At 36.3% G+C, this 26,867-nt stretch overlaps 1 protein-coding gene across 1 annotated transcript in view; it reads left to right on the forward strand.

Moving 5' to 3' along the window:
* Positions 1-26,867, forward strand: part of IL1RAPL1 (interleukin 1 receptor accessory protein like 1) — a 660,460-nt gene that overhangs the window by 340,607 nt on the left and 292,986 nt on the right. Inside the window, exon 4 of the mRNA XM_082378177.1 lies at positions 17,564-17,638. Within this exon, the coding sequence (XP_082234303.1) occupies positions 17,564-17,638 (75 nt within the window). The remainder of the gene's footprint in view (positions 1-17,563; positions 17,639-26,867) is intronic.

Consider the following 26,867-nt stretch of genomic DNA (forward strand, 5'->3'; position numbering starts at 1 on the left):
TGATGTTTAAGAGGTATCTCAAAGTTAAAATGAACAAAACCAAGCTCCTGATCTGTCCATCCATATGCAGCCCCAGTTGCTCCTCCCACCGTCTTCCCACAGCATTAAATGGAAACTCCTTTCTTGGAGTAACTCCAGCCAACACCTTGCAATCAGCCTTGAATCTCCCTAACCCTTTACCTCGTGTCCCGCATTCCAAGGATCTACCTTGGAAGTAGAGTCAGTACATGAACACTTCTCTGCCTCTGCCACTGCTGCCTTAATCCAAACCAACAAATCTCATCTGGACTATTGTGATTGCCTCCTACCATGTCAACCTGCTCCCCCATCCCAACAGTGGATTTTCCCACAGCCGCAGAAGTGAACCCTAAAACACGAGTTCGATCATGTTACTCTCTTCTCAGAAATCACCAATGACTTTCAATCCCTAGGTCCAAACGAAACGTGCAAAGCCGTAAGTGATCTGGCTCTCTGGTATTTCTCTAACTTCACACCCTTCTGCTCTTAGCTCATTTCCTCAACTCGTTCGCCTGTGTATACAATGGCCTATTCACTACTCCTCACATATTCCAGGCATGGTCCCACCTAAGTGTTTTTGAAATTGCTCATCTCGTCGCCTGGAATGCTCTTTTCCTGGATATTTACATGGCCTCTATCATCACTTCCTTTAGGTTTCCACTCAAATATCTCTTTATCAGTAAGATCTTCCCTCACCAGCCTTTATAAAAGACAGCACTGCTCTCAATTCTCTTACCTTGCTATATTTTCTTATTTGCCTCTATAATCTCCCTGTGTCTTTCCCCTCTGCATGCAGGCTTTGTTTCGTTCCCTGCCAGTTCTCCAGCACTAAGAACAGTGCCTGGTGCACAGAGGTCTTCAGTGAGTATGTGCACAAAGCACACCCATCGGACTATTCGTTCTACCTCAATCTCCACCAGCTGTAAAATAGTACTTAGAGTACCTGGTTCTTTTTTTGTTTTCATGAGCATAGCTCTGCGATATCTTAGCTCTTCAGTAGAAAAGCCCATTCAAATCCAAGCCCTCACGGAGCTCATCTCTCCATCTCTGACTTGACTAGTCTGTGCTCTGGAAACTGGGCTGTGAAAAGCAGGTACTGCTGCGTCTTGCATTCGTTGGATTGCCTAGCACTTAGTACCAGAGTGATAAAGCCTGCATAACAAAGGTTTTTCCAATGACTTAAAATCATTATAAAGAAAAGACGCTTTCTGTATCTTGGGGAACAACTTGAAAGTTCACAAACACTTCAGTGCTACCAATTTCCTAGACTTGCCATTTGCTTCCATCCACTTCTCAAATAACCATGGTGTCTGCAATTCATCTTCTGTGTCCACAACAAGCAACTCGCCTTTCCTCTTCCTCCTTGTCTTTTTGCTTTAACGAGAAAGAAGACTTCCTACTCTTCTTTTGTCTTAAAAACTTGTCCTAAGATTTCAACATTCCATTTTCTGATTTATATTGCCAGAAAGTTTCCTAGTTCTTTGTGGGTGCAGGAACCATGAAATTCAACATCAGTGTTTGTCATAACACTTTGCAAAAGCCTTCATAGTCAGTGATATCTGTCAGCTTGGGTTTTAGCCTTTTTCAAATATCTTTGACATTATGAATACCTGTCTTTTTAATTAGAAATACCAACCTGATTAGTAATTTTTTTTTAAGAGGACCAGACACTATACTTCTCTGATCGTGTGGGACTGGATATCAACTAAGGCACAGCTTTCCAACTGATGTGCAGTGACACATGGCTGTGCCCCAAATGCATTTCAGGTGTGCTAAGATACCAACTCCTATAAGCTCTTCAGGGCAGCTGGAGCCCCTAGACCAATCACTTCTGACCACAAGATTTTTTACCCCAGGGTGCCCTACAAAAATAATTTCCAAATGTGTCATGGCATGAGAAAGCTTGAGAGTAATTCTAGTCCATCACTGCATAAAAGAACTTTCTGCAGTAACAGAAATGTTCCAGATCTGCCTGTCCAATAAGGTAACCACAAGACACATGTGGTTATTGAGCTCTTGAAATGTGGCTAGTGTGACTCAAGCTAGTGGTTACTATATTGGATAGTGCAGCTCGAATATAAACTCTAAACTATATAATCTATTAGGAACCAAAGATGAAAAATAAGCACAATTTAGCAATTTATCAGGCTCAACAAATATTAATTTGAAGTGTTAACAACCCATTGTGGGACCAGCGGGCACAAATTAAATTAATAGAGCACTAGCTTGAGAATACAGGCATGAAAGCAGACCTAATCTTTTAATGTGGCTAACATAGTTGGATATTTGCTGGCTGACTCTAGCTGTGTTCTCTTGTTGTCTTCTTTTTCTTTGATAATGTGGTGATGTGTGGCAAATGACAGTGTCATTGCCTGAAAGTGGCTTCAAAGTCATACCTGCAGGCCTTACCTTATTGAGTTCAGGTCAATTGTGGCATTTACATTGTTCTTCTAATGGGGCCTGGAGCAACCTAATAATTTGCCTTTAGGTCCTACAGACCATGTGGTGTTTACCATCCACCTCTCCATCTTAAATGAGCTGACAGTCATTGATGAGGCCAGTGCTGTGTTTAGCAATGCTTTTATGCTAGGTTAATCAGTATGGAATTAACTATTGCTTGCAGCCATTGCCTTTGAAGCATTGTTTAATCCAAGCAAGAGCATTCTGGAGTATGTAGATGTATGAATCAAAATTCACAACCGAATTCCAATTTACAGTGAGGAAAAACAGTTTAGATAATCTATTGTTTATTTATAAATTAATCCTAGGAGATGATTAATAACTGGCCTTCACCTCATGATTCCTATATTTGTTAATTCTTTCAATAAAATGTTTTTGGAGGTGCCTATTTGCCCATATTTCTCAAAATGACTCTGATCCAGTGTGTCCCACTACCTCATTAACCTCTCTGCTTACATGATATATCAAGTCCAGCTGTTTCTTTATTCATGCTGCTCCCTCTTTTTGGAATGACCTGTTCCTCCTCTCTTCTCAGGTACGTTTTATCCTTACTTCTGGAGGTCTTCAAATCCCTAATATTAGTGTTAATGCACACTAGCAGTTATGAAGCACATTTTCTGTGTTAGGCCTAATATCAGCTACCCTCATGAGGTAGCTCATTTAAACTTCACGACAAACCTTTAAAAGATCAATTTCTTCAAGAAATATATTTTATATCTACCTTATAGATGAGGAAGCTGAGTTTCAAACATGTGAAGCAATTTTCATAAAAATTTTATAATGGAACAAAGCCAAGGTTGGAACCTAGGACTTCCTGACTCTAAATAAAGCCTTTGACTTTTCCATTGCAGATACAGAAGACAAAGAGGTCTATTAAAGGAGTCTATTAACTATTAACCTTGTACTCCTTGAAACACGCTTTATGGCTTCCTTGTTTGACTTCTTGATTTCCATTCCTTGTCTGCATTGTGCTGTCATCTTACTTCCTATGTCATGGTGCCTTCTCATACCAATAGAAAACCAATTATTTGCCAAGTGTGTGAGAGGGAGCATGGTGGACAGGGAAAGTCTTGGTCTTTCTGGGCAGTCTAGTTCAAGTACAGTTATCTACTCTACCTATTACATGTTCCTCATCCGTGAATCTCTCTCTGATGAATATCCTATTTCTTCCATCCCTTAACTTAGAACTGTGATATCACCCATAGCCAGGAATACAGAGTTCATCTTTTTATTAAATAGGGTCTTTCATTTGTTGTTGTGTTACTGGTCATGTATCTTCAACCAGAGTGTAAATTACTTGCATGTATCTTGTTCTGTACTTACTTGGCCTTGCCCTATGGCACCAACCCAAATGCTAGGCTAATAACTGGCATACAGTGATTACACACTGTTGACTGAGTGATTATCTTCATCTTTACATTATAAGTGGACAAAAAGAGACATCATAAAATTAAAATTCATTCCTCAGAGATGAGAAACATAGCTGGATATACTAACTCCTGGTCATAAATCACTCAAACAAGGATGACATATTTCTCATATAACTATACAAATAGTTGATACTTATTATTTTTTAAAGGGTACTAATAGTTATTTTCTGGATTCATGTAGTGTATTTTCTAGATGAGTAAGTTTTCTAAACTAACTGAAGCTTGTCTCAGCCATCGAAAATGTATTTTTAATGAACAGTTTTTAATGTAAATCTTCAGAAAAAAGGAGCATACAATTACTGCCTTTTAAAATAAAATGCATGAAATACAGTTAAGTTTTTCCTTAAGTCATTCTACCTAAGTTTTTTGAGCATCCACTATATTCTACCTGTTATAGAAGACACTAAAAACATTAGGGACATGAAGGTTAAAAAAAAATTTTTTTTTAACCACCATAATCCCTGTTCTCAGGCAGTTTACACTTTCAAGAGGAAGTCAGATGTGTAGAAGGAAAAGTTACAACCCAGCCTCTTAAAGGTTGGATAGACGTGAGGAAACTTTAGCCTGAGAATTGATACCTGTGGTAGTTATGGAAGGTGAGTTAGGATTTAAGAAGGAGCAATATGACGTTCCAGAATGAGCATAGGAGGCACGTTCCAAAAGAATCTAAGAGAATGGTGAACTGGGAAAATGGTAGACTGTTCAGTGTGCTTGATGCAGAGCAGTCTGAGGCTAGTTCTAGACTAAAGGAGCATAAAAAATTCACATGGGATCATGTTACTTGCCTCCTTACAAACCTCCATTGATCCCATATCAATTACTGAATAAAAGTCTTAACTTGTTAAAGTATCTAAGAAATGTAAGCAAGCCCAGCCCAGATGAGCAAAGCCACATGTTTGACCGGGAATTGACCACAGATGCATGAGTGAGCTGAGCAAAGATCATTCCAGCTTGGGCGAGATCCACTGAACCCCGCAGGTGTCTCATGGACTCACGAAAAATAATAAATGGCCACTATTTTAAGCTACTAAGATTTAGGGTAATTTGTAACTCAGTAATATTTAGCTGATAAATTGTATTAGTGCTTTTTTCCTAAAGTAAAATGCCTTTGCTCTATTTATTATAAACAAAGAAATGGGAAGACGTATAGAAACGAATTTTGCTGAGCAAATAGCGCTGTGGTATTGCTTTGAGCTGGCATAGATACAGTTCAATTTCATTTCATTTCTTGTTATAAACTTGGCTCAAAATTGCTCATTTATACTTCACTATATGGACATATGTAGATACATGCACATATTCATGCTATATATAACATTCAAAAAATTTACCAAACCAAACCCTAAAGTTTTCATATCCGTGATATTTTTGAAAAACTGTTTTTATTTTGGATAATTTCAAGCATAATGGACACAAAAATAGAGTAGCATAATGAAATTCCATGTACCCATCACTCAGTTACAGTAATTATCAACATCCTGTGGATGTTGTTGTTTGTAACAGGCTTTTGTTTTGGTACTCGTTTTCTTTTCGAGGATATGAGTCGTGTTCAATGCAACTAAGAACAAATTTGCAGTTTGTTCCTGCACTGCTGAAAAGAAAATTCTTAAAATGACTAACCCCAGTTTGTTGCCAAGTAACCCTTAGCTATGCACTGATAGCAAAAGTAATATAACAGCATTAGCAGCATAATTAGATTTTAATAGCAGTTTTATTTAAAGAGTGCCTGATCTTATTGCTCATAGGCATGCTTTTCTTTCTTGGATTTCTTTTTTTTTTGGTGGTAATCACATTTTTAATGACTTGTGATAGACTTTCCTTTTATGAAACAACAGAAAACTGCCATAGGAGCTCTTTAGTAAGCGTTTAGACGTTGTTGAAGCTGCTTAAAATCCTTTTAGATAGGAGGTTATTATTTGATAAATAACTGTTTTTATAAAATGATTTCTGCAAAAAAGATTAATTCCCAACAGTGTTATTTGAATGAATGATACCAATCTAAACAGGAAAAAGTGATGATTATGCAGCCGAGTAAGTTATAGCTGAATAAATGAATGAATGGAAATTTAGGTTTCTGTTTTTTCACTGTAACCAGAATAGAGAAAACAAAATGCTTTTCCTTCAGTCTGCCTTCCAGATGGATTTCTTGGGAAGGAAGGAAGTATGATATGAAAGGAGGGAGGGAGGGAGAAGAGAAGGAAGAAAAGAAGGAAAGGAAGATGGGAGGGAGGGTAAACAGAAAGGGAAGAAAGAAGGGAAGAAAAAGGAAGAAAGGGGTGGAAGGAGAGAGGCTAATTATCTGTAGGCATATTTCTTTAAGCAGTCATGTCATTAAATATCACAAGCAGCCTGTAACTTAGTATACAGTATTTATATTACTATTATATTGGAATTTTGGGGTTCCAACTGTACAGAAATTAGATTTGATTCAAAGACTATCAGAGGAAACTGTGCTATCTCCCAGTGCAACCTTATCATTGACAGAGGTCAAGAAAGTTAAAGCAAGTGCAGAAGTTGAATATATCAATATTTGACAAATCTACTGTTACTGTCCCATAAGAAGCTGACCACCAGTGAAATTTAATTCATCGAGAAGAATGCAATTCAGTAATAGTAGAATTGTTTGTTTAATTTATGTTTCCACATTTTATGCAAAAGTGATGTTATTTTTTTTACAGGATATGGGTGGTTATAAAGTCACTCTAAAGGAAGTCTCTAATATTTTATATAATTGCTACAAAAATTTAAAAATTTTAGTTCATATATATAAACCTTGGATTTCAATGGAGAATATGCTTTTGAAGGTTCATTTTCTCTTTGGTAACAATTTTAATGGGATTTCTAGAATGCTTCCCCTTATTTTGGTCCACTGTCATAATGAGAGCCTCAAATTGTATGTCATCATCAAGTTCTGTATTCATTAAAGGGTTCTGCTTATGAGAGCCGATGACAGACGTAATCCTCTCTTCTAATCTTCAGAAATCAGTGTTAGGCTTATTCAAATTCTACAGTAAAAGCTTCATGATTGTGAAATACAGTTGAGTCCTAACACAGACCTTTCCGTCTCTCTGTTTCCAAAATCCATCAAAATATTTTTCCCCAAGTCTTCCCCATATCATCAGAAACCCCAGGAAAAAAATAAGGTGTCTAATAGAAACTACATTAGAAATCACAAATGTTGGAAAGTAGACTACAGAAATGGAAAGCATGTGACCATTAAAATCAAATGACATAGGTTCAGATCTTGGCATCTGTCCTCACTGGCTGTTGGTTTGGGGAGAAGCTTCTGGATTTTTTCATTGTAGCAAATGGACGATCAAATGAAATAATGTAACTGCACACTCCAAAACAGTGTGTTAATTTTTCCTACACATATGCTTATTTGCAATCTTACATTTATGTTCTTGTGTCTTAAAAGCCTTAAATTTATGCTGAGAGTTCCAGCTTACCTGTCAATTTAATAGTTTGTGAATGAAATTAAGCAAAGTATGCTATGTTAGCTTTTAATGATAAATTGAGATATTACATGGGCTCCTTTGTTTTTAATCTCTGGCTAGATCCCTTGAATACTTACTGCCACTTACCAAAAAAAATGTATATATAATATATATGTATACATATATATATTTTTTAGACTACCTTCTGTTGGTAAATATGTGTTCAGTGATTGCAAACAACTTTCAAATTAAGTGAAGTATAATAGTACAACATTAGGAAGATTTTGCTGTGAAATAATTATGTAATATTTCATCACCTAAATGTTTTATAATAGGTTTGAATTATTTCTGCAGTTCTGGGATGCCTCCAGTACTCTGCATTAGATGGTTTGTTCTATGTCTTTAGAGAAGAACCTCTTATTTTTTAGTTGTTTGGGTAGGGACGAGAGGCCTTGGTGGTGGTCATTCTCGCTATAAGGGTTTGGAAGGAGGAAGAGGTTACTCATTCTTTATATGGACTCTCACATTAATTCTCCTCATTTTGGCCTCCCGTCTCTCCCTTGTACCCTGTCAGACATACCTGACCTTTCTTTATGCTAAGCCTATGCAGACTTTCATACACCCTTCATGGCTCTCTTGATTGCTGTGGTCCGCTCTACGGTGACCCAGACTACAGCTTCCTCCATCCTGTTTCATCAATCCTCATGTTTTCAATAGCTTTCTGTCTACTAGAAAATTAAAGTCTCTTGTCCAATTCAGGCTTGAAATATAGGTAATACAACCGCTTTAAATACACGGTTATCATCAGGCAGGGCTTCTCAAGCTCGGCATTACTGATATCTGGCACAGGATAATTATTGTGAGGGGCTTTTGTGTGCACTGTAGGATGTTTAGCAGCATCCCTTGTCAAATAGCACCCCCCTCGCCAGTTGTGACAACCCCAGTTGAAAACCACTGTCAGAGAGCCATACCAGTGAGTAATCGTGCAAGATACTATAACATGAAGAAAAAGCCAAGAGGTGTGAATATCTTCTACATTGAAGTATGATATAAATAAACCAACCCAATACAATTTGGAAGGACATTAAAGTACATTACACTATACTATGGAAATGTGATGTCTTACTGTGATATTCCAAGCCAAGCAGAGAATAAAATATTTTCTGACTTTCAGTAGTAACATGGTGCCTTTTGTGTATTCCACAATTTCCCTTAATAAGCATTTCCAGACAGCCTGGGATTTATTTTTTTCGTTTCTTGAGGGCCTTTTATCTACTAATATAAAAAGAAAAAAATGATATGATAATTTTGCTTACTTTCTCATTACTAGGGAAGAGATACTTTCCCTTATAGGACCTATAATTTTTTGGAATTGACTATTGTCCCTAGAAGCTAATTGGTGACCGTTAATTCCTTCTTTGCCTGTCAACAGAAGTGAAAACAGTAGCGGGCATGCTCACCTACTTGATTATAGGTATTATATCAATCAGCATTCTTTTCCTAGGGTTCATCATAATTTCTGCAGATAATTATGTATTGTTTCCTTTTTCTCACCACTTTTTTGCTTTAGCTTTGACTACACACAGATTTATTTAAGATGGTTGAAATCAGTCATGCAGTCAGAATTTATCCCCACAGCAGTTGTGCAAAATTCAATGCAGCAGTTGTTTTAAAAATAAGAATTAAAAATATTAAACCACCTTTATTTATTCTGTCTACCTATGCTCTCTTTTGTTTGCCCTTCATATTCTTCTCAGCTCATTAGGTCAGAATCAGGGTGTAGTGGGTGACTGAATGAGTTCTAGAATCGACCATGAGTCTGGATGCAGCAAGCAGGGCTGCAGACAATGGAAGCTGGGAAGCAGGTCTTAAGAGACAACCGTAGAAGGTGGCAAGTGAATAACCTGAGCCCTAACATTAGCTCCATGTTAGTTAACTTTTCCTATATTCTTAAGTGATTCTATTTTAAAAACAAGTATTGAATGAATATAATCTTTTCATTGTTTATGTTACCTGGGAGGTTTTTCAAGATAATGGGAAGTGATGAAATATAAATTCTATAATGTCTTTGTTAGTACTTCACAATTAATATTTTTAAATAAGAAAAAACTAAATTATATATGATGATATTAAATTTGCTGATTGAATATGTGCCACATATCATTGAACCAAGGGAATACTAGAGAGTTGTTCTTAGTATCTTGACTAAGCATGCTTCTGATTCTATTAGTCAAAAATAAGTTTGGTGGTATACATATTTTTTTATGAATGGTGTTAAAGCAAAGGATAGTAGAGGTTAGCCAAAGTTTATCTCATGATAAATGAATATGGCATTAGCCTGAAACATGAAACTTTTTTTTTAAGACCATTTTCTCAGTCCTCTGGGAGACCAGAGGAGAAGATGAGTCGTCAGCCAGTGGCTTGGTTTTTCAAAATATAAATCATTGATCAGTAGTAAAATTCTCTAGCCTCTATGGATAATTGGAGGTGACTGAATTGATTTATAAAAACGTGTCTCTTGATTCCTACTATCTTATAAAACTGCCCCTCTTGTACTGCCCCCGTATCATTAAGTAGCACTGCCCTTCATGTGTTTGCTCAAGTGCATAACTGGGGATCCCCCTTAACTCCTAGATTTTCATTTACATTCCATATCAAATCCATCAGTAAATTTTGTTAGTTCTACCTACCAAATAGGTATTTAAAGGAAAAAATCCTACCATTTCCAGCAGCAGCACTAATGTATCATCACCATTTGGTGTACTGCTTCAATACCCTCCTTACTGGCCTTCTGCCTCCACACTACTCCGTCCTCCTAGACGTGAACGTCAAGGTGCCAGAGTGATACTTTTGGCATATAAATGTTACCAGAAGCTCTCTCCACAAGTCTCCAGTGCATTCTCATTAGGTTTAGAGTAAAACCCAAGTCTTTTCCATGTTCTACAAGGCCGTGCCTGAATTGGCCCATGACTATCTCTGAACTCATTGCCGCTCTTTCCTTTTGTCAAGATAGCTGTAATGATCTGTGCCTTCCCTCAAACATGCCAAGTGCACTCCCATTTCATGGTCTTTGCACCTTCCTCTGCCTGCCGTAATCTTCCTCCAGGTATTTCCATGGCTGGTTCCCTCCTTTCACAGAGATCTGTTTCAAAGATCTTCAAAGCAATCTTTCCTGACATTCCTCTAAAATAGCACCTGCACTAGCTGCTTTGTTTTCTTTTTCTTTTTTTATAAATTTATTTATTTTATTTATTTACTTTTGGCTGCGTTGGGTCTTCGTTGCTGCGCGCGGGCTTTCTCTAGTTGCGGTGAGCGGGGGCTACTCTTCGTTGCGGTGCGCGGGCTTCTCACTGCAGTGGCTTCTCTTGTTGCGGAGCACGGGCTGTAGGGGCACGGGCTTCAGTAGTTGTGGCACATGGGCTCAGTAGTTGTGGCTCGCGGGCTCTAGAGCACAGGCTCAGTAGTTGTGGCGCATGGGCTTAGTTGCTCCACGGCATGTGGGATCTTCCCGGACCAGGGCTCGAACCCATGTCCCCTGCATTGGCAGGCGGATTCTTAACCACTGCGCCACCAGGGAAGTCACAGATGCTATATGTTCTACAGTACTTAGAACTACCTGATATTATGTTATGCATATATTCGTTTACATGTATAGTTTCCATCTCCCTCTCTGGAATGCAAGCTCCATGAGAGCAGGAGTTGTGTCTGTCTGGTTCACTGTTATACCCTCTAGTAGCTAGAAAAATTCCTGGCAAAGAGAAGATGTTTTAAAAATATTTGTTGAAATGAATGAATGAACATATTTTTTAATTTGCATTATAAGCTACACTTATCAAACTATATGAATAACATATTAAGTATCAAAGCTAGTCAAATTAATTTTTGATTTTCCTGAATACATGCATTTTGATAGATTATATTAAGAGTTACATCCTTGGGAGTATTTGCTTTATCACTTTGACATGACTCCTAGATCAAGGTTATCATGTATATGGTGTTAGTTTGTTCATAAACCGCTTTCCCTGCATTCTCTGCTCAGTTGATTTGCCACTCCTTCCTCTTTGAGGCTTCTGAGGCTCCATGGCTCCACAATTACCATAATTGTTTGCAACAGAAAGGAAAAATTTTGCCAATCCCAGTGCATTAGAGATAAGTGAAAAGTTAAGCACCTCTCTTCCCCCAAATGGCTTCACCTAGTGTACACTGATACTTTCTCCCATCCATTCATTTTTTTTCTCCCAAGGAACATGAGGTTTTATCTACTTGCTATATATCTCATGAGTGCTATGCTCCACTATTAAGAACTAATGTTAAAACATTCCAGACCAAAGAAAGCAGAACTGAAATCCCATTTTGAGTCACTGAAGCTCTATGAGTAATTCACATTCCGTTGCCTTGCTAGGACAATAGGCAGTTGGTTGTCAAGTCTTGTAAGTTAAAAAAAAGTACATGCAGACAGCAAAACAAACCAAAAATCTCCATTGTAAAATGGCGTGTGTTGGTGGGATTGCCACAGAGCGTGTTTTATAGTCAGCTGAATAAATCTGAGAGTATTGTTTTGTGATCAGATTTAGCTGGTAGATTTAAATAGGGTCATAAAGAAATTACCTCTGAGTATAGCACTCATCACAATGCATCATATATGCGTTCTCATCTCATACATTCTTATGTATAACTCCATGCCTTATTGGTCATTTTATTTCTAATATAGTACTTATTATTTGCAGGTACTTCGTAAAGGCTCTTGAAATTGACTCGTGGAGTTATATTTTAATTATGTATCTAGGTTGTAAGCTCTGTGAGGGTTAAAAGCTGTGTTTTGTTTGCCTTTGTTTGAGTCCTTTACAATCCCAGTACCTTGCTTGCATATCTAAAAGTCTTCAAAATGCTCTTGTTGAATTGTGTTTTTGAAGGATGGACCAGTTCTCCTGCTATGGAAACTAATGTAGGAAATATTAATGATTCTTAAATTCAGGATTTAAATGCCTTTTGAACCCTTATCTAAATATCCAGTTCATTATTTTACAAACAGTATTTTTTTTTTCTTCTCAGGCTACAAAGAATGCTAAATGCTATTGTCCCAAACTTCGATGGATATCATTAGAACAGATGTATTTTCCATCTAATATATCCAGGCATTTAATCTGTTATCCTATTTAATCCTCACACCAAGCCATAAGGGGAAAATGTCACATTTTTTATATAAGGAGACTGAGACTCATAGAGTTTAAGTAACTTCTCCAACTTGCCAAACCAACCAGGTCTAACTTCTAACAGTCAGAATTTATTAGACCCATGTCTCCCTGAAAACTATGTGTATTATCTTTCTTACCTTACCATAATGCTTCTAAGAAACAAAGCAGAGAAGGCACTACTTAAAATACATTTTGAAAAGTATCTATGATTTTGAAAGAACAGATTTTGTGGTAGGACAATTTTAAGTATCCAAGAAATATTAATTATTCTCAAGAGTATTTGAGGGACTAAAATTAAATTTTAGAGGGATGTCAGAACAAAGGTACACTCATCCTAAATATCTCATATTTCTCTTCTCTTTAAGAACATTAGAAAAATTCGAGAATACTGGCCTCATTGCCCTGGTCTCTTGTCACTTTTGCTTTGGAAAATTGGATCCTCTTTTTCACTATTCCATAACCCAAGTGTACATGGCATGGGGAAAAAAGAGAGAGACTTCATCTCTTCATAATTATTTAGGGAACGTTAACATAAGAATTATTCCTATACACAACTGTGTGTATACCGCCTTCCAGATGTTTCTCTAACTAGCAGCTGGTAAGCAAAACAAACGTCCTTTAAATTGTTCCTTCTACTCTGAAGAACGGTTTTGTCTATTGGGACATATTAATAACTCTGTAAAAGATTTTTATTTTAAAATAAAAATAAAGATTTTTAATTTCAAAGTAAAAACACTTTAAAAATAACTATGTTATCTTTAATGTTGTCAGTGGGATATTCTGAAGAATAAAATGAGAGCTTGAAAATATTTTTGTTGGTGGATTCATAGAAATATTCCAATGCATAGGTAGCCAGAGAAACATCTATACTATAATTGTTGTGTATTTTTTTTGTAGACGAAATGTGATTAGGATTTAAAATCAGCCTGTGCTTCACGTCACTACTGTCAGACTTACTTTATTTTTTCAATGATTTCAGCTTAGTGAGTGTGTGTGTGTGTGTGTGTGTGTGTGTGTGTGTGTGTGTGAATGAGAGAGAGAGAGAGAGAAGGAAAGAAAGGGTCCCAAAAGGCAAGATGTTTTCTTGACAATAAAATGTTAGTTGGTCTAGTCATGGTCTAATGCTTATTACTTTGCTTTTTATTGTAACTAATTTGTTTGAGTTCCTTCCAGTCGTACTTTTGCCCATGCAGAAAATGAAGAGGGCTTTGTGTTTGTGTGTTCATTTTGTTTGGTCATTACCATTCCTGCATTTGTTTGCCAGTTCTGTCTTCTGTCAATTCGATTCAACTAATATTTGTTAAACACCATAAAGTGTCAGAAACATTCAAATAATGGATAATTCAGCACATGTCTTTTCTTTGTGGGAGCACAATTGGTCACCCTCAAATGACTGTGGAGCTATATCTTAGCTTTAATGGTCACCCCATTTCACAGTCATGTGTCAAATCTGTAGTCAGCTGTTGTGTTCTCTGATAGTTTCAGTTCACTTTTATCAAAGACAAGTGAATCATACAAGAAACATGCCTCAACAATATCCCTCTAGAGCATAATATCAGAACTTAGAGATGACAGATTACACAGTACGAGTGCTCTGCTGTAGGTTATAGTCACTTATTTGCATGTTTTTGCTCTCCTAACAGATTGCTCACACCTTGAGGGGAAACATTGCACAGGACTAGTAGTTGCTTGACAGAACTGGGAGGCAAAGATCTTAGCAAGGACTCTAGCTTGAATTTGCTCTGTTACCTTTGGCAAACCAGTTGTGCTTTTTACACCTCGGATCTTTGACCTCTAACACAAGGGAGTTGAATTATAGATTTGTCTGGGTATATTCCCAGGAGCGGGGTTGCTGGGTCATAGGGTAACTCTAGTTTTCTTAGGAACCTCCATACTGTGTTCCACAGTGGCTATACCAACTTACATTCCCACCAACAGTGTAGGAGGGTTCCCTTTTCTCCACACCCTCTCCAGCATTTGTTATTTGTAGACTTTTTAATGATGGCCATTCTGACCAGTGTGAGGTGGTGCCTCATTGTAGTTTTGATTTGCATTTCTCTAATTATTAAAAAGACACATGCACCCCCATGTTCATAGCAGCACTGTTCACAGTAGCCAAAACATGGAAACAACCTATATGCCCATTGACAGATGAATGGATAAAGAAGATGTGGTACATATATACAATTGAATACTACTCAGCCATAAAAAAGAATGAAATAATGCCATTTGCAGCAACATGGATGCAACTAGAGATTATCATACTAAGTGAAGTAAGTCAGAAAGAGAAAGACGAATCCCATATGATATCACTTGTATGTGGAATCTAAAATATGACATAAATGAACCTATGTACAAAACAGAAACAGACTCATAGACAGAGAACAGACCTGTGGTTGCCAAGGGGGAGGTGGGGAGGGAGAGGGATGGACTGGGAGTTTGGGGCTGGTAGATGCAAACTGTTACATTTAGAATGGATAAACAACAAGGTCCTACTGTAAAGCACGGGAACTATGCTCAATATCCTGTGATAAACCATAATGGAATAGAATATTTTAAAAAGAGTGTATATATGTGTATAACTGAGTCACTTTGTACATCAGAGACTGGCACTACATTGTAAATCAACTATACTTCAATAAAAAAAAGAAACAAATGTAAAAAAAAGAGTAAAAAATTAAATAAATAAAACAAGGGAGTTGAATCAGCCCAGAATTTTTCACTATTGCCATTATTTTTTAACTTCTGATTACTGTAAGATGTAAAGGCAGAAACCAAAGATATTCCAAAGCCACTATCACAATACCTAGCACATTATAGTGTCCAATATGCATCAGTTGAGTTGAATTGGATTTGGGGGGTTAAAATCTTGGACGGAATACTGATGTATAAGTAAAAGCAGAGCTACTTATATCAAGAGAGGGGTAGGCAGTACAACAAGGTATGGAGTCAAGGCCCTCGGTCCACCCCTTATCTGTATCTGCATTTCACCTGCCCAGAGGGGCACTGTGGAAACCATAGGGCTTTAGGGAACACAATTTAAAAATCAAAGAACTTAATAAGCTTATAATTTTTTCTGGCTTGAACACTCTGATTCCTCTGTTAGCTTGGAGTTGTCCCATGAGGATAATATGGAAGGATCTTAAGGATGTAACATTATGCCATGGGGTGGGTGGTGTGTTGGGGTGGAGAACCACACAACCATTTTATATTTCTGAACAAATGTCCTACCTATGGATTTTATTATCTTTCTCTACAGATGTTTTCTTTTATTATAAATTAGTGTGGGATGTGTTTGAACAGGGAACATTTTTCTCAGCTGCTTTCTATAACTGTTGAATTGTCTGCTTGTGACTCTGCAATCACAAGCTTTTATAAACGGAGTTAATTTACTGAAGAAACAGGTTATTTTGATGCCATATTGCTTTTGAAGTTACCTGAAATCATTTGATAACCAGAGCCTAGGAAATGTGGCTCTCTGACCTATTAATGGTGAACTGCTTTGCCAACATTTAGTGACTAACCTACTTATTTAGCTATTAGGAGAATAAAAATCTGTTAAGATCACTTTAGGCAAGACATACAAGTATTCGAGGTTAATCAGAGTGATGTCAAATCTTTGAGAAGAATTTCAAAGTGATTTATCTCATCTTATTACCCCAACTTTCGTTTCCCCTTCCTTCCCATCCCTGTGTTAAATATTAATGAAGATGAATGAATAATGCATTCAATTAGTTATGAACAAAAGCTACTGATCCTATGTGAGGTTGGTCTTCCAAATCAGGACTCTTAAAACTCATTCCTGTTTTTCGGAGCTGGGATGCATCATCCGTTTGCACTGACTGTGTTTTCTGTTAACGAGAGATAGAGGTGAGCTGCCGAAGCAGATTGAATTCTTGAATCCTCTGGTGATGAGGATTTGTGGCCAACTCCGGGCACTGCTGTCTAGATCAGCCTTCTGGTTATCAACCAAACTGACATGTCCTCCTGGCAAGGAAGGAAGCCCTCAAAGCAAAATCATTTAATTTTTCAATCAATTTCAGCAACCCTTAATTGATCATTTCTGCACTTCTTACAGAGTGGAAGTTGCAGTGACAGATTTCACAGGGACCTGGGCATTTCAGTCAGAGAGGATGAGGAGGGAGTCTTTAATGAAGGATCACTGACTATTTGTCTAAAGTCCAGATAGTCTAGTTAGCTAGGAATGAAGAATGCAATGGGAAACCTATCTTCAAGATGCTTAATAGCCAACTCTTAGATCTGTACACTGATCATTGATAAATTGATAAGTGCACAGAGCAGTAATGTGTAGAAGCTAAAAATCAAAGGCAGTATATCATGCAAATTAGCAATAAGTACTATAAAATGTCATGGATAATAGTAATAAGGGGTTCTGACTAAATGAAAAGTATTACTTAAAATGTAACTTGGTGAAAAATATATACTTTTATGCATGTTTGAATATGCAGCTTGTATTTGTAGTAATGTAATGCCACATTGCTGCCTCATTTATAGGAGATGTATGTGAGAAATACTTAATCTAATTACTAAATTATGGGTTTTGAGGCAATGTGATCCAGGGTAGGGAAACTAGGAATGGGATTAAGAAGAAAGAGGTAATATTATGCCCCCCCAAAAATCATTGAAATGCACGATACGGATATCATGTGTATCTTTAATTAACACAGAGAAAATGTAGGGTACCCTTTAAAAAGGAAAGCAAGGTGAAAATTGAAAATATTTGGTGAACTACAATCATATGTTCTTAAGGACTGACCAATCCTGATTCTGCACTTCAACAGTCTCATGTGACTGCCAATTTGGTAGTGTTATATTTGACTCATGTATAATCTAATAGCTTTTCAGCTCGCCTGAAGGTACTACCTGCAATATGTAAGTCATTACTTGGTAGAATGCTTTGACACACTACTCAGAGAATGAAAAGTACTTGGGAAAATAAACTGTGTTCTATCCTTCAGTTTATGCAGCATAACTATAAGTCTGTATTATTATTGTTTTTCAGCCCCTCTGACTGATAAACCACCCAAGCTTTTGTATCCTATGGAAAGTAAACTGACAATTCAGGAGACCCAGCTGGGTGAGTAATTCTTTAATTCTAGTTAATACACTTTTCTCATTACATTCTGACTGTTAATAAGCCTAGATTGTAACCTGGTGTAATACTCTGAGCTAAGCCCATGTTTATTTAAAGGGAGCAAAATTAGAAAATACCAGCAAATATGGCGTATTCCATCCCCTTGGTGCGTGCATTAGGACCAAGCTGGACATATGGATGTAAAAACTCATGTGTTATTTAGATGGTTGTTGAAAAATTAGATGGGTTTGCTGAAGGGTTTGCTGATGGTATTATTTTGTCATTTTATAAGGCTTGAATTGTTGGGTTTTTTAAAATTTATTTTACTTATTTATTTATTTTTGGCTGCATTGGATCTTTGTGGCTGCGCGCGGGCTTTCTCTAGTTGCGGCTAGCGGGGGCTACTCTTCGTTGCAGTGTGCGGGCCTCTCATTGCGGTGGCTTCTGTTGTTGCAGAGCACGGGCTCTAGGTGCGCGGGCTTCAGTAGTTGTGCCACGTGGGCTCAGTAGTTGTGGCGCGCGGGCTCTAGAGCGCAGACTCAGTAGTTGTGGCGCACGGGCTTAGTTGCTCCGCAGCATGTGGGATCTTCCCCAACTGGGGCTCGAACCCGTGTCCCCTGCACTGGCAGGTGGATTCTTAACCACTGCGCCACCAGGGAAGCCCTTGAATTGGCAGTGTGGAACTGTTTGACTATAATACCCACTAATATGTTAAAATACAATTTTTGAAAATTGGGGGAAAGGGTAGAGATTCATTAAAGTAAATGACACTGTTACAGTTAAAAATCATTTTTATCCAGCCAAATATAATGGACATTGTGATAGTTAAGTTATGGATAATATATTCATAAAATATGAGCGAGTGGCTTTTGGTTAAAGGACTGAAACATAAGAATATGTACAGAATATGCTTTGGTAAAAGTATCTAGTCCACAAATAAGAATTTTAACATATTTATCTTAGAGTTAAGTCTAGAATTTCTTAGTCTGATTTATCTATCTATATTCAGTTATACCAAATTATGGGAAATTTCCCCTCTTGTTTATAAATATATACATCACATTTCAATTATATTTTTTATTTGAAATATGGTATGCATGTATGTATATATCATAAACTTTAGCAGAAAATTAGTTTTGAGTGGTTTGATATAAAAGGTTATCAAAAGTATAATTTAAACCATATATTCATGTTTGTTAAGGAATTTTTTCTTACATTAACCATTTGAAAGTAGAAATGCATTTAATGAATACAACAACAACAAAAAATTCATAGTCCATCCCTTATGTTATCAATGTTATTATTGTTACTGGGGAGAGAGTTTAAATCAAAATTGTAAATCTGTCTTCAAAATCAAGATTACAGATCTGATAATCTTTACTAATAGCACATCCAAAGTTATAGTGCAAAAAGATAAGATGATGGTTTTAGAGACTATAAAATTATTATAGTCAACAGATTTCCAACATTGGAAATATTCACTCACTTTGAGGCATGAACATATGTAATTTTTATACAAGTCAGGGTATTAATGTTTCTTTGATGATAAACCTAAGGCTTTGGATTAATTCCATATACATGCAAGTAGTTTTATAATTGTCATTATTTTGAGATGGGAGACTACAAGCAGCATTAAAGCCATGCTGTATATGAAACAAACGTATTAAAATTGTATCACGCTCTTTACTCATGCTATGGTATATTGAGGTATATTAGATGTTATTGCTACTTTGAAAAGAAATTTTGAAATATAAATTTTCATAAGCGGCCATTCTCATACAGACCTTTCAATAACTCCTAGGAAGAGATATATATATATATATATATATATATATATATATATATTTTTTTTTTTTTTTTTTTAATAAGGAAACATAAGCTTTATTTATTTATTTTATTTTTTGGCTGTGTTGGGTCTTCGTTTCTGTGCGAGGGCTTTCTCTAGTTGCGGCAAGCGGGGGCCACTCTTCATCGCAGTGCGCGGGCCTCTCACTATCGCGGCCCCTCTTGTTGCGGAGCACAGGCTCCAGACGCGCAGGCTCAGTAGTTGTGGCTCACGGGCCTAGTTGCTCCACGGCATGTGGGATCTTCCCAGACCAGGGCTCAAACCTGTGTCCGCTGCATTAGCAGGCAGATTCTCAACCACTGCGCCACCAGGGAAGCCCCTAGGAAGATATTTTTCTAAGAAGTTATGCAAAACTATAAATATCTTGGACCAAGAGGGAGTGGTTTATTGTACCAGTTATCTGTAATGAGCATAGCCAAAATGATATTAATTGTATCTCTTTACTTGAAAAAATGATTCAAAGAATTTTACGATAGATGGTTGCCCATTGGGTTTCCTTATATTGTCCCTGAATTTGGAATAAATCAAATTGTTCTCTGTCTTCTAAAATGTTTTACAAAATGGAATAAATAATTTGTAAAGCTTTCTTTTTTTTCAAAAATTACTTTTTCTTGAACAAAAATTTTTTAAAAAATCAAATTGAAAATATGAAAATTTCTTATGCAAATTGGAAGGTTTGGCTGTATATTTGTTTGAAGAAAGATGGGCATGTCTTGATAACAATCAAAATGCTCCAGAAAATACTCTAATTAACTCCTTTATTGTCACTGCCAAAAGGAATACCTTTCAGTTTAAACACCAAGTAAACCATAGACATCAACCTGGGACTTGTATTGTTTTAAACAACTTTTGTTTTATTTTCTAACTCCAGTTCTCAGTGTGATACATCATTTACTAGTTGGAGAAATTTAACCTTAATCCATGAATTTTTGAGCAACAGTTGATTTGAAATAACTACCTTTTAGTGTTGTTACTTTAATAGTATCGGGGTAGGTGAACAGCTGATCGCAAAGGATAAGTGAAAATAGGAAATAATGTTAAGGACCAAAAAAAAGGAAAGACTCGAGATGCCTAAAATATGTTTGTTTTCTACAATATGTACTTTGGTTTTTCACCTCCTTTGGGATTTAATTTTTGCCCTTTCCAGATTCGAAAAAGCTGTTAATTTCAACAGGCTCAAAATGTGTTGTCGAATCCTAAGGAAGGGAACTGAGTGAAGAGTCATGGGCGGGGGAGTAAGGAGGGTGGCCAGGACCAGTGATAGGGAACCTGTAAGTGGTGCCTATTCTCATGAGATGGTGAAAATCTCCAACAGAGTTTCATTGATCAAGAGCTTGGGGGTCTGACTCAACCTTGTCCTAAATTGAGGGTTAACCTCAGAGGTTAATAAAACTACTATGTGGGTTAATTATAAGAACAATCATTAGAAATTACACAAAGCTGAGTTAATACATGGCTGGTGACCTAACATGAATATCTTGGCTAAGTTAAACACATATCCATTCACCTGTCCTTGGTAACTAAATCCATCAAATCTCCAGTTTGTGTATGAATATATAAAACACATTAATAATGACTTAGATAAAATCATGAAATGCATAGATTTGTCTTCATCTCCAAATTCTCCTTTCTCTGCCATTTGCTAGCCATGCCTACCTTTCCCTTTCCACATCCCTTTGTGTCTTCCTTTTCTTCCAATTCTTTCATCTTCTCAAAACTGGAAAGATTCTGATAGTGATAATTTAAACTGTTTCAGTATAGAAAGCAAAAGGCACCAAAAATCAAAGTACTTAGGAAAAAAATAATATAGTAACTAAATTCATATAAACCATGTAAATTGGTGGTTTTGAATTTCAGTCAATATGGGGTTATAGCCTAGTATTTCCATTTTAAGTGGCATCTATATGTTATTTCTAAATGTGAAAAAAAAAAAAACCCAACTCTGTCCCTTTTAAATAACTTTCAGGCATCAGCAAATATGTGGACAGAACTTTCTTGGGCAAAAGGCCCAGAAATCACACTGTGCAATTCTGAAGGTCAATCCAGGGGGTGAGTCTGACTTAGTCTTTTCAGGCGGTTGTAGTCAAGGGAATCAAAAGACAGACACCAATGTCTTGCTGAACTTGAGCCCTGAGGATGTCAATCAGACATATGGCCTTCTTATGGCCAGGCTCCCATTTTCAGAAACTTCTAGTACAGAGGATGTTATATTCATCATTACCAGACTTTCAAAGAGTAGAAATTCATTCCACCCTTGTCCTAGTAAGACACATTATACTTTACAACGTAGAATTTACTGAAAATTATCATTAATTACTCATTTAGATATGGGTATTTCTTTATTTAAATTTTGCTTTTTGCTTTAAAAATAATTTTATAGGTTAGTTTTACAGGTAGACCTTTGGGGGAAATACAGAAAAGAATCTTGTTTCTTCTACTTTATGTTGTAGAAACATTCTGCTCCTATTAAATATTCTGAGAAAATACCCCTTTAATGGCTGCATGACATCCGTGTGAATGTCCTATAATCTCACGTATATTGCTGGAAATTTGGATTTTTCCAAATTTCATTGTCATAAATAATGATGCAGTTGTCTTTAATCATACACTTTCCCTTGACCTATTGCAACAGGACAGATTGCTAAAAGGAAAATTACTGGGTAAAAGGAAATAATTTCATCAAAGTTTCTTGCTACATAGTTTCAGAATTCTTATCAGAGAAATGCAGACTCTCACTAGAAGTATGTAGTGAGTTTAATAACTTTTAATTTTTTTGATACAATGCATAAAATGATACATCTTTGTAACATAGAGCTCTTGAAGGAAAACTCACTTTCCCTGGGTATCAGAATCACTTCTTCCTTCCCCCTCTTAGCTCCTTCTCTTCATTCATTGAATATGAGTGTGGCTTCTCTTTTTCAGGATTATCCACATTTGGAGGGTTTCAAATAAATCTAGTCCATATTGTTGAAGAAATATAGAAACCTAATCAAATGTCTACAGTCTCTATCCATTTTTTTCTCTTGCTTATCCTAATGCTCAACTGAAAACTTCCTCTAGAGCCTGTGTTTCTTTTTTTTTTTAATTTATTTATTTATTTTTGGCTGTGTTGGATCTTCGTTTCTGTGCGAGGGCTTTCTCTAGTTGCGGCAAGTGGGGGCTACTCTTCATCGCGGTGCACGGGCCTCTCATTGTCGCGGCCTCTCTTGTTGCGGAGCACAGGCTCCAGACGCGCAGGCTCAGTAGTTGTGGCTCACGGGCCTAGCTGCTCCGCGGCATGTGGGATCTTCCCAGACCAGGGCTCGAACCCGTGTCCCCTGCATTGGCAGGCAGATTCTCAACCACTGCGCCACCAGGGAAGCCCTAGAGCCTGTGTTTCTTAATATAAGTACACAGTAATTTTGTGATGTGCTCTGGGCATAGGGAATGTCAATAAATACTAATTGACAATAAGGTATACATGCCACAAAGGACACACATCTCCAAATTTTCTGTAAGAAGAAAGTAATGAGACTGTACTGAATAAGCTGCTCAACAGTACTTTTGTTTTTCTTTAATATCCACTTTCTTTTGTTAAATTTGTTAAAAAGAAAACACATGTATCTGACTGAGTTACAAGGATTCACCAGATGTTAACATCTCCGGGAAAGTGGTTGATGACAATATTGAAACCTCAAATTTTTAAACATCTGTCCTCGTAAAGGACGCACTACACATGTAACTTTATCCAACTTAACTACAGGCTAATTAAAATAAAATGTCACACTAGAACTTAACTAACACATCTTGCCCTGTTACACCATATTATAGTTTGCAGAATTTTAAGTTTCAAGCAGACTGAGGGAAAAATGTCTATATAATAGATCCTGATTGATAATTTAATAGGAAAACTTTTTGCCATGAAAATTTTATGTTTAATTTACTGTGTTGCTAAAGTAATTAGTTATGGAAATGTATTCTACTTCAATCCTTTATATGATCTGGAACTGTATATATACATATATATATACATATAGTGCATGGAATGTGTTGTATTACAAATATACTAGTTGAGTTTTTAATCCAAGGAAAGTATATAGGGAATTATTTTATGGAGTGAAATATAGCCCTCTAACATTTACTATCTAGTTCTATATTTTCATAGCTGTTATTTTCTTAAAACAGAACACATCCTTTCTGAATAGTTACTTAATTAGGAGGCCTGTTTGTTTCCTTTCTGGAGTAGAGAAGTACTTTATGTCAGTATCCTAGAAACAAAACAATTCAGGTGTTGAATTTGATACCTAATTCTGAAAATGACTTACAATATTGATGCTGCTAAAGAATACTTAGTTGCTGAGTTATGCAAGTGATGCAAATATGACCTTCCTTCCCAGAGGTAAGGAAGTCAGGATTGACTGGGTTTTTCCATCCACAGTTGCTCTTCTGGTTGTCATCAGCAAATGTAATGCTGTTGACTTTTGTTTTACTGCTCCATGTGGAAGATACAAAACATATTTTCACTGACAAACTCATATGAAAAACCATAAAACTTCCCTTTCACTCTGGATAAAAACATTTGTATCCAAGTCTTGATTTTAGATGACAAATGATGTACTTGTTGCCCACTTAAGAAAGACATGCAGATCAGCATAGTTCTACTGCCTGAAATAAAGCTTGCTAGACATAAATTAGAGCTTCTGGGCAAATAGACATCATAATTAAAGCATGTAAAGGCAAATACAGACTGCTGTTATAATTATTTAAAACTGATGGCATTCAGGTCTACTCAGTCCAAATTTATTGTGCCAGGATGAATGAAAGTAATAACTCTTGACAGCTGTTATGTTCTCATATTTTACTTTTGAAACCAAAAACACCTTAAGAATTGTGATTCTAACCTGAAGAGGAATATTTTGATATTAGTATTTATTTAACATTTCATATCCTTAAACAAAAGATGAATCAATTAATGAAAGCTAGTATTCATATTCTTAGATCATTATATGGCCTAACTTATAAGATATGAATCTCACAGATTCTCAAAATCAGTCTTTCCTTAGTGCTAGAGAGGAAGAATAGGTTGGGGGGAAATCCAGCTTTGCATGTTTGCTTTAAAAATTGCTAGCTAAAAACTCACAGATATAGAGAACAAACTAGTGGTTACCGGTGTGGGGGTGGGGAAGGGGTAATATAGGGAAGGGAGAGTGGGAGGTGCAAACTATTGGGTGTAAGACAGGCTCAAGGGTGTATTGTACAACACGGGGGATATAGCCAACGTTTTGGAATAACTATAAATGGAAAGTACCCTTTAAAAATTGTATAAAAATTTTCTTAAAAAAGGTAAAGAATGGCTAAGTACCAACGATGAGAACAAACATACACTATTTTTTTAAATAACTTTTACTATTTTTAATGTTAAGTAGCTTATTGCAATTACCCCTCAATCCAGAAAAAAATCAAAACAAATATTTAAAAAATTGCTAGCTAAGCAGAAGTCAGGCTTCCTTTTTAAGTGTTACATGCTTGAGGCCTAGTGCTAGGACAGGCTTGAAACCCAAAGAAAGATGGAGATGAAGGTTAGAGCAGCTCCTACGGGCCATTGATTTCTGAACGTTTGGAAGCCAGCTGAAGCACTTGTTAAAATGCTTTAAAAACTGGAATAGAGAAAATGTGAGTCTGCTGGTTCTTACTTTGGAAAAGGGCCAAAAGAGAGAAAAGAAAGGAAGAAAGAAGAAGTGCAAGAAAGAGTGTTGTCACAAAACCAGAGTCTTTTGAAATTCCCAACTCCTGGTGTAGTTCTGGTCTAGTTTGTTGGCCACTAACATGAATCATGCAGATTGCTCTTTTGCTACAGCACTGAGAGTACAGTTTTGTTTGTTTGTTTGTGGCCAACTAAGAAACTAGATATGTGTGACTCTTCACAATTCTAGATTTAGACACCTTACGAAGTGGAGGGACTTTGATAGTTATCAAGTCAAATTCTTCTCTTTAAATTGATGGAAAAAGCAGAGATCAAAAATGGCTACATGTTTTTATATCACAAAATTTTCGAAAACAAACATCATCATCACCATCATCATCAACATCATCATTTTTCTTCATTATTATTATGATTATTATTATTTTATTATTTTGATTACTTACAATAAAGAGGCAGCATATAGCAGAGGTTCCAAATTCAGGTCATTCTGTCAGACAGACGTAGGTGACAATCCAGCTCTACCACTTAGCTCTGCTGTAACCTTAAACAAACAGCCCTCATTTTCCTAATCAATAAAAAAGACACCGTGATAATACGTAGCTCTGTAGAGTTAGTATGGGTATTTAATGAGATAATGCATGTAAAGATTAGTACATTGCCTGGTATATATTAAGTAGTCAATATATGCTTGCTGCTGTTAGTTGAGATATTTTAATGCTACACATATATGTATATATGGTGTAGATATAAATATATATAGATAGAGAGAGAGAGAAAGAGGAGAGAGATAATGATGTATATACAAGATTTCTGAACTACATTTTGAATGTCAATGATTGTTTGATCATGCTTATGTTCTTATTAGAATGTAAGTCTGCTATTGTACAGGATGGATAATATTTTAGACAATTTCCATCTTCCATCTAAGAACAAAATATGAATACTAAATTTTTCTACTTAAATGAGACTTTACCTTAAAGAAATTATTGATTTTAGATTACTTAATTCTTCAACAAATCTATTCAAATGCATACGGTAAGTACTTAGTCATAGCAGAAGAAAATGATACCCATCCTTTAAAAAATGACCATGTAATGGATACTATACCACACGAATTTGTTAATAACCATCAAGAAGAAAGTAGAGTGAAAAAATTACTTTTTCAACTAAAGAAATTCAGATATAGTATTTCTTAAGACAAGGGACGTGAGAATAATTTTACAAAGCAAAGCATCAAACCATTATGCCTGTCAAGCTCCTCCAGAAGGTTTTGGCAATAGTCTTATTCATTTTATAGAAAAATACTGTTTTTCCTCTGACAAGTACTATTATCTTGAAAGTACAAAGCTTGAAAATACAAAGCTTTCTGAGTTGTTCTTAAAGATTGAAGTTTACTGCATAGAAAAATGCAGTGAGTATCCTATGTTAACAAGAACTTCTGAATTTGCAAAGTGAATGCCAATTTATCAGAAATAAACCTATCAAAGGACATAATGGTGTAGAATATTAAAAGAGGTTTCAGAATAAGAATATGTACCACATGACTGATGTTCATTAAAATAGAAACTATAAAAAGACCCACATCATTTAAAATTTGAATATAAAGAGAGATGTTCATCCATAAATTTCCTCTTGAATTTTGGCTAAATAACTGAGCATTCCTAAATTATATGCAGACTCTTCATGAAAAATAACTCATGCTT

The sequence above is a fragment of the Balaenoptera borealis genome, assembly GCF_965194805.1.
Source record: "Balaenoptera borealis genome assembly, chromosome: X".
NCBI lineage: Eukaryota > Metazoa > Chordata > Mammalia > Artiodactyla > Balaenopteridae > Balaenoptera > Balaenoptera borealis.